Consider the following 8,602-nt stretch of genomic DNA (forward strand, 5'->3'; position numbering starts at 1 on the left):
TCTACCCCCTCTACCCCTCTCCCTTCATGCCTAGTCCTCTGTTTAGAGGAAGCCTAAAAAGAGACACAAGAGATTCGCAAATAAACAAAATACTCAAAATATTTTAAAGAATTGAAATAGAGCCCAATGAAATTTAGAAATGTAAGAATAACACTGCTTTTATATTAAAGTTTCTGAAATAAATCATATGTTCTTTTGAATTATTAAATCATTGACCATTATTCATAAAATATTGAAACATAGTGTTGGCTTAACACATTTTGTTACTTAAAACAAACAAACAGCATTTCTTTTCTTTCTATTTATATTTTTAAACCAAGTGATTTTCCTTCTAAACAGATGGGTGTGTGTTTCAAAGACATAGATTTCAAAATCCATCATAACACAACTTTCAGCGATTCTAAAGTTTCCATAAATAGGACAAAGCAGTTTCTGCTCAACTTTGTCCTTTAGGGGCCAAGCATCTCAGCAGGGATGCAGCATCCAGACACCCGAGGCCTGGGCCGGTCCCGCGGAACAAGTAGACGGTCCTGCTTTGCATCAATCACCTGCAGAAGCTCCGCGAGTTGACCCTGCCAGCTCCTTTCATTGTGCCCAGCAGTATAGAAATGGCTCAGAGAAGTAAAATACAGCGTGACTGTGAATCTTAGGATAGGGTGCTGTCGAGGAGAAAGCATTCCCAAGTTATGATGACAAAGTGGTGGTTGAATTATAGTGTATGCTCTTTGTTCAACTGGAACAAAGAGCAAAACCCTTGCTTACTACTAGTTTTATATTTTTTGAGAAGTTAGAAAAAAATTAAAGTACTTCTCTTCACTAAATTGGAGCCGTTAAAAACCATGGAAAAAGAGAAATTGTGGCCTCGCTCATCTCTCGAGCAATCACATTTCATCCCCTCTCCTCCCCACCGCCGTGCCCCCAACTCACTTGCTTTTTCTTTGAGGAATGAAAAAATTTACTGATATTCTAGAGCAGCAGTTCTCAATCTATGGGTCACGACCCCTTTGGGGTGGTCGAACGACCCTTTCACAGGGGTCGCCAGATTCATAACAGTAGCAAAATTACAGTGATGAAGTAGCAACGAAAATAATTTGATGGTTGGGGGGGTCACCACCACCTGAGGAACTGTCCGAAAGGGTCTTGGCATGAGGAAGGTGGAGAACCGCTGCTCGAGAACAAGACGCCAAGTCGCTCTGTGGTCGCTGATCTTGGGAGTTACAGAAAACTTCAGTTTCATTTTCTTTCCGTTATATACTTGCGTATGCTGGTCATAAACATTTACTTTTTGTCCTAGATATTTAACACAATCTATTTGACATCCTGGGGTTTTGGGGTTGTAATTTGAATGTGCTCGATATTGCAAGTGTATTGTTAAATTGTACAATCTTTCCCCTTGAATTGTCCCATGATGTCAGTTCATTATTTTCTTTCTATTCTGAAAGGTAGCCTTTCAGCATCTTAAAGTGGAGGGACCACACACAGGCTAAACAGAGAGTGGAGGTAAGCTCGCAGAAGGACACACACTGTGACAACTTGTGTGTGAAAACCACCTACTGGAAAAAGAAGATTAGCGAGGGAGAAAGCGTCCCCATTACAGAAACCCCACCTGGAAAACATCAATGCTTTGCTGTCACGTTGTCTCCTCTTAAATGATAATATAAACTTTTAACGCGACCCTTAAAAAGATCACAAATGCTTAAGAGCTAAGTGATGTGCTTCAGATGTGGTAGCGTACCTTTAATCTCTTTTGTTTTTTTAAAAAATTATTATGACATCAAACCAAACCAAACCAAACCCACTGGCAACACGTTGGTTCCAATTCACACCAACCCTGTGTAGGGGTTCTGAAGCGTGGTAAGAAGTTATGGCAATAAACAGCCTTCTCTCTCTGAAATAAATCATATGTTCTTTTGAATTATTAAATCATTGACCATTATTCATAAAATATTGAAACATAGTGTTGGCTTAACACATTTGCTCTTGGAGCACCTGGTGAGTTTGAACTGGCTCGCTGTCCAACGCTTGCCAGGCAGGGCCCCTGCGGCCCTAAAGCCATATAAACAAAACTGAGGAAGATTTAAGGGGAACACATAACCCCAACAACTCAAGTTCTGCTTTTTCATATTTCCATGTTTTTTACCAGTTCTTATCCATTTCCACACTACTAGTTATAATCAGGACAGCACAGACATATACTTTTGAAATCCAATTATTCACATCGCCTCATAGTTATATTTTGATGGTACAACATACACTATAAAAATTGAGACGAGCACAACTTTTTCTATGACTATTGGATAAGCTACTTCAGTTTAAAAAACAAATGATAGTATATATTAACAGCCGGTGCCAAGAGAAGGGTTGGTTAACATGTAATTTTTTTCCCATAAGAAAAGAAAAAGAAATTGTAGTTGCAATCACAGAAAGGCTACAACACAATGCAGTATTTATGGTCAAAAGTCACACAGGTTCTTACATTTTAAACAAAATAAACCTTTTCTAATGAAATTGTTGTATCTAGAAATTAGATGAGATTGATATATTTTACTTAAAAGGGATCTACTTTAAGATGCAAATTGTATTCTCGGATATATTTACAAGAAGGAAAACAAAACTAAAATGTTCACTTACCAGCCTGCTCTTTCTCTGAAATACCCGAAGCAGCCTAAAAAAAGAAAAAAAATGAAATTGAAAAAAAGAAAGAAATATGAAATAACACCATTTGGAATAAAATGAAGTACCATAATGAGTAAAAGTGAAGTGGACCCTGATGATCGCAAACTACGAATTGTGACCCTGTTAGTAAAGGTCACTAGAGTCTCCTGTGATAACTGTTAAAGCCACGAGGATACCATGTTCTGTTCTAGAGAAGCGTGCAAGCTGACATGTGCCCATAGAATCTCAAATCACATTAGTAAGACATAAAACTGTTCTTTGAACTTGGGTGGGATTTTTGTAACATATTTTGCTGTCTTATTTTAAGGAGGCAGGTAAAACAATTTTGGAGTCAATTTCTGTACCATGACCCCCAAATCTTTTCCCTGGCCCTTACTTGCTATGTGCACTGGAAGGAGCTACCTTCCTTCTCCAAGGCCAGATTCTTTCTATGTAAAACAAGGAGAATTGCATCTTTCCCAGTTTGCTGAGAAGACAAAATGTGGCTAGTACCCTTATTAGAGGTATGGTCTTTTCAGGAAAAGGTGCCTCCCACACTTCAGTTCTTTGAAAAATCCTTTTCATAATTTTGTGTAATGTAATATACAAGTATCCCCTAGAGAGTATATGTTTAATAATAATTGTTAAGTCAAATTCAAATAAATTTCCCATTATATCCTGAATGAGAAAGTAAAGTTCATGAATTCATAGGTTTTCTTTATTGGGTATATTGTTCATAAAGCTTATTAAAACAAACCACTAGTTACACACTGAATTGTGCCTCCCCCTACACCTGCCCTCCAAATATGCATTGTAAATCCTAAAGCCTCTATCTGGTTATAACCCCATTCAAGAACGAGTGTTCTTTGTTATGAAGTGAGGGGACACTGGTGTAGGGCGTGCTTTACTGTAGGGTCTTCTGAGATGAAAAAAGATGCAATTAAGCAAGTGCAGCTGGGTGCACATGGGTGCTCTTAATATTGTTTTTTTATAATGGGCATTGTTCCAGGTGCTAAATTACTGATATTAAAAGGTTTAGAAGCTCAACTCCTCAACTCTATCACTATCATTATTTTAAAAATAGAATCATGAATTAGATACTTTCAAACAACTTAAAACTTAACGCTCATTCTACTGTGTGTAGATATTTATCTCCATTATCTTGTACTGCTATAATGGCAAGGCCACAGATACTTATCCTCTCACAGTTTAGGAGGCTAGAAGTTCAAGTGGAGGACACCTTCAGAAAGGGAACGGAGCACTGCTGGTGTAGTGGCTACTCAACGGGCTTGGATCTACATGGTTGTCAGTTTGAAGCCACTAGCAGCTCCTCTGGAAAAAGATTGGGTTTTCTACCTCCTGCTCCCCGCCCTCCCCCCCCCACGTAGTTACAGTCTCAGGGGGCCCAGGTCCAAAGAATATAGTCTGCTCCAAGTTTTTCTTGGTGGTAGGTAGTAAACCCCTAAAATCTCTCTTGATTGTTTAATATCTTTTATATCTCAAATGATATTGACTCAAGAGACAGCTAAATCCTATATATCACATCCTGCCTCATGAGCATAACTGCTGCTAATTCTGCTCCGTTAACATTATAAAAGTTAGGATTTACAACACATACAAAAGGGTCATTTGATTTTTCCCTTCAGATTTTATCCCACAGGAAAACCATTTCCTCCCATATCAAGAAAGTTTTCCAAAAGTGATGCTTTGGAGAATATTTTAAATGAAATGAAATTCATACCTGTGTTATATTTTAAGCCTAGCCCCTTGATTTATTCCCTTACCAGAAACCAGGGATAGTAAATGTAAAAATTTCTCTCTTTTTTTTGGTGTGTGTGAAAAGCAAACAAAAACAAAACACATATCAAAACAAAATCCTGTTCATTGCTATGATGGTGAAGTTCAGGTGGGAGATGCGTGATAAAAAGTTGGGCCCAGAGAAAGTCCCGCAATGTAAATATGAGTAGTTGTCAAGCGCATAGCCGTAGTGTTCATAAGGCGCGGTTTTAGGCTGCTGCTTTGCATAAAGTCACTCTATCCTTAGAACACCCCCGTGAAGCTGTGAAAATTAAAATCACGTTTGCAAGGCCTCACAGTCTGTCATGGAAGCCACAACCCCTGGCACACTGCCGCTGAGCCACCAGCTCTCGGAGTGTTTGGAAACACAACCAGGGAAGGTCAGAAGGGTCTCATGGTAAGACACTGACTTAAATGATAAAAATACAGGTAAATGAGAAACTACCCAGTGAAGCTCCCTCTTTTTCCAGTTAGGATGTCTGAAACCTAGACACGTCAATGGTCTTTTCAAAATCCTGACCAACAACAGTGACCGGCCTTTTCCATATTTAATTTGATTTGATTGCAAAGTTATGTAACCAAGCACAGCTAAGTCAATATTTAATAAGAATAATTATCGATGAGTTTGACTATGTAACCAGTGCCAATTACAGCTGAGTCTCACCATGTTCTTGATGATTCTTTAAGCTACAAAAGCTCACTTGTATTTTTTTGATGATTTATAATGTTTTAAATAAAAGGATAGTGTTGTCTCTAAAGTGAACCAGGGACATATATAAACCATAAATGTTGCCGTTAGGTGACATGACATTGAGTCGACTCAACCCGGAATGACGCTATGCGCAATGGAACGAAACACTGCAAAACAGTAGCTGCATGGATGGATTTAGAGCTCTTCCTTACATATAGCCCTACACTAAGAAAATGAGCACTTATGACATGGCCCTGCTTGATACTTGCCTTCATAGAGAGATCGCTGAAGATATGGTACTTCAACAAAGCGAGGTGAGGAAATCAGATGATGCCTATCTAGGGTCATAACAGCTTGTCTTAAAGGAAGCATCCATTTAAGTGAGGTGGCAGCTAAGTCCACATCGAAGAAGCACACCAGCCAGTGTGAGCAAAGGATTGCAAATAATGAAATCCGAGACCAGAGGAAACATGGTCTTCAGAAGGTTATGGCTGACACAAGCTCACTTCTATTGAATAACTGTATTGTTATATAAAACCACCGAGGCCAGATAATCAAAGACTATGTGAAGAGAATTTTATAGTTTCTTTTAAAAGTTAAACTAGATAGTAATAATAGCAGAATATTCCTCGGCTAATTATCTTTAAATCAGAGGGAGAATGATCTCTAGATTATTTTGATTCAATGCATTTATTAAATGGTTAAAAAAATTCATTGGCTATATTTGTAAAACTCTCCCAGCGTCAAATGAGAAAGGATTAGAAAACACTGACATTTGTTTTTCGATTAATTAAAGCTATTTGTTTACTCTTAGTTACATGTCTATCATAAATCTAGGAATGAAGAGTCCTTAGCATTGACTCCAAAATGTTTCATTGAAGCTTACTAAAATCTTTTGGGGACTCACAATGTAATTAAAGAAGATACATCGAATGTGAATCGCAGTTTCATAGAGTGGGTGATTGATGGCAACTGTTAGCGCTGCTGTAGGTATTTTAAGGGGAGTGGGAAGAAAATAGATAAAAGTTCTACTAAAGTGGAAAGGGAATGATTTGGGGGGAGCATTGAGCCCTTGGGAAGGAGGCATTGGTCAGGGACTTCTTGGCCTTGACTTCTGAGAAGAAGTATGGCTAGATTTGAGGCCAATTGGCATCTATCTGGGTCCCCCAGCCGTGCAAATGGCTAAGCCTTTGGTTTGAACCCAGCCACAGGTGTTCTTTAAATAATGACCTGGCGATCTGCTGTTGAACTATCTGCCTTGAAGGTCCTCCAGGGGACAATTCAACTCTGGACGTACGGGGACCCTGTGAGGAGGAAGCCATTGAATTGCAACAGGCTGGGTTCGTTTTGTTCTATCAAAGCCTCCCTCCACTTCCTGCTGTGGCTGTCTTGTCTAGTCCTGTGTCCCGAGGACCCATGGAATTTTCTGTCTTCCTGAGTCTGGAAAGGAAGATTCCAAGTCAGTTGGCTGTATAACCTGGTACAGAGTCAACACTCACTGACATTAAAATATGAAATGCATACTTGTATATTGAGTTTAAATATCATGTATTACTTACTGTTGCTTGTGGGAAAGCGCCCATAAAAAGAATATGTTTGAATTCATTAGGGACTTTTGTTAATAGCTGCCATATGTTTCATTTAAACTGCATCCCCAGGAAGTGATTTAACATTTCTGGCAATAAAGCAATTAAATCAGATTTTCCTGTTGGCCATATGGGTTCGCTGTAACTTCATATTTTCTTCTCTCCTTTCTCAGTGCAACACAGGAAAGTTTACTAACAATTTCCAAATGACGGGGGAAAAAACCATTCATAGCCTTTTGTTTTTCTTCTGTGTGATATTCAAATGACAGACTAGCTCATGCCCACTTCCACGACCCTGCCTGTATACTTTGCCACAATGAGATTTGAAGTTAAGCAGGATTGTTAAAGTATGTTTCAAAATTGAATTTTTTAAAAAGTGACTAACACAAGTGTTTTTAGTGGAAGAGCAGGAAACGCTCGGCTGTCCTCCCTTAACGAGCAGTCTTAGAAGAGCGCTGTGTGGGAGTTTGTTTTGGATGTGAAGCAAGTGTGTATGTTTGTCTTTGGATGTGAAACAAGGTTGGGGAAATGTTGTTTCTGACATGCTGGTGTGGAAATGTAGATTCTTTTGGTCGGAGCTACGATGGCTTTCTGTGTCACAGGAGGATCTCAGCTCTGCCTTTGTATCCGCACACACAATCCACACAGGAGCGGCTCACCGAAACAGTACCACAAGGCAAAGCTGCTCTAGGACAATGACAATCGAAATGTTCCCGTTGACTCCATTTCTTCTCAACGCCGTAGTTGAAAGTAGAATATGATTTTTCCTGTTTAGTGTATTAATTTTATTAATATGCCATTTCTCTCGTTTGTATATGTAATTTTTTCTTAGCTCTCTGGCATCAGAACAAGAGTGGTACCAGTAGAAGATCCTTTGCATATCATATCATAAAGGCCAATGCCTTCAAGCAATGGGAAACTTTGGTATTCTGAAAGGTTCTATGCCTGTTTTGTTCTGTAGTTTACAATAAAGCACTACTGTTATGCATCCTGCTGTAATGTTCTCAAACCACCTATGTCTAAAATTTATAATCTGGCATTAGAAATGGGACTTGCTGAATTTAGGGGTAGAAATACAAATGTATGACATGTCATAAGCAACCGCCCTAGATTGGTTTTGCATTTGCACACCGCGATACAACAATTTGTAAGATATAACTCTCTGTGAATTGGTCTTGAAACATGAGTAACTGTTGAACTGACAACCACAAGGTTGGGGTTCAAACCGAACAGTTGCTCCACACAAGAAAGATGAGGATCTCTGCTTCCAGAAAGATTCATAACCCCAGAAACCTCATCGAGCGTTACTATGAATCGGAACTGACTGGAGGGCAATGGGTTTGGTTTGATTTTAATCTCTATCCTTGGAGAAAAGGTGCAACCTTTGACCAATATCTGACCTTGCAAAGATAAGAACATGAGTAGCTCCCTAGCAACTCAATGGTCTATGTTACTAGCTGACCCTTACCATATGAGGGCAAGATGAGAAAAAAGATAAATAGTATAAACCTTGGCCTTCTTTCCGCTCACTCAATATGGGAAGATAGAGGGTGAATCTCTGTAGACTGATTTTCTCTGCAAGCTGATACCTAGGCAGGGACAGAGACAGAGTCTCTGTGTCTACCACTGCTATCCTTGGGCTCAGTACAGCGACTTCAGCCAAGTCGGAAGCCTAAAGATTTTGACCTCACCATTGGGCTAATCGTTTTTTTTTTTAATCATTTTATTAGGGGCTCATACAACTCTTATCACAATCCATACATACATCAATTGTGTAAAGCACATTTGCACATTCATTGCCTTCATCATTCTCAAAACATTTGCTCTCCACTTAAGCCCCTGGCATCAGCTCCTCATTTTCCCCCTCCCTCCC

At 39.2% G+C, this 8,602-nt stretch overlaps 1 protein-coding gene across 2 annotated transcripts in view; it reads right to left on the reverse strand.

Annotated features, from left to right (window-relative positions):
* Positions 1-8,602, reverse strand: part of DLC1 (DLC1 Rho GTPase activating protein) — a 485,036-nt gene that overhangs the window by 232,857 nt on the left and 243,577 nt on the right. For both annotated transcript variants that reach the window (XM_045286620.1, XM_004696181.3), the window contains one exon: positions 2,632-2,665. In XM_045286620.1, coding sequence (XP_045142555.1) covers positions 2,632-2,665 — 34 coding nt within the window. The remainder of the gene's footprint in view (positions 1-2,631; positions 2,666-8,602) is intronic.

Source organism: Echinops telfairi, unplaced genomic scaffold (genome assembly GCF_000313985.2).
Source record: "Echinops telfairi isolate 266 unplaced genomic scaffold, ASM31398v2 ScPeMD7_9;HRSCAF=40, whole genome shotgun sequence".
NCBI classification, from domain to species: Eukaryota; Metazoa; Chordata; class Mammalia; order Afrosoricida; family Tenrecidae; genus Echinops; species Echinops telfairi.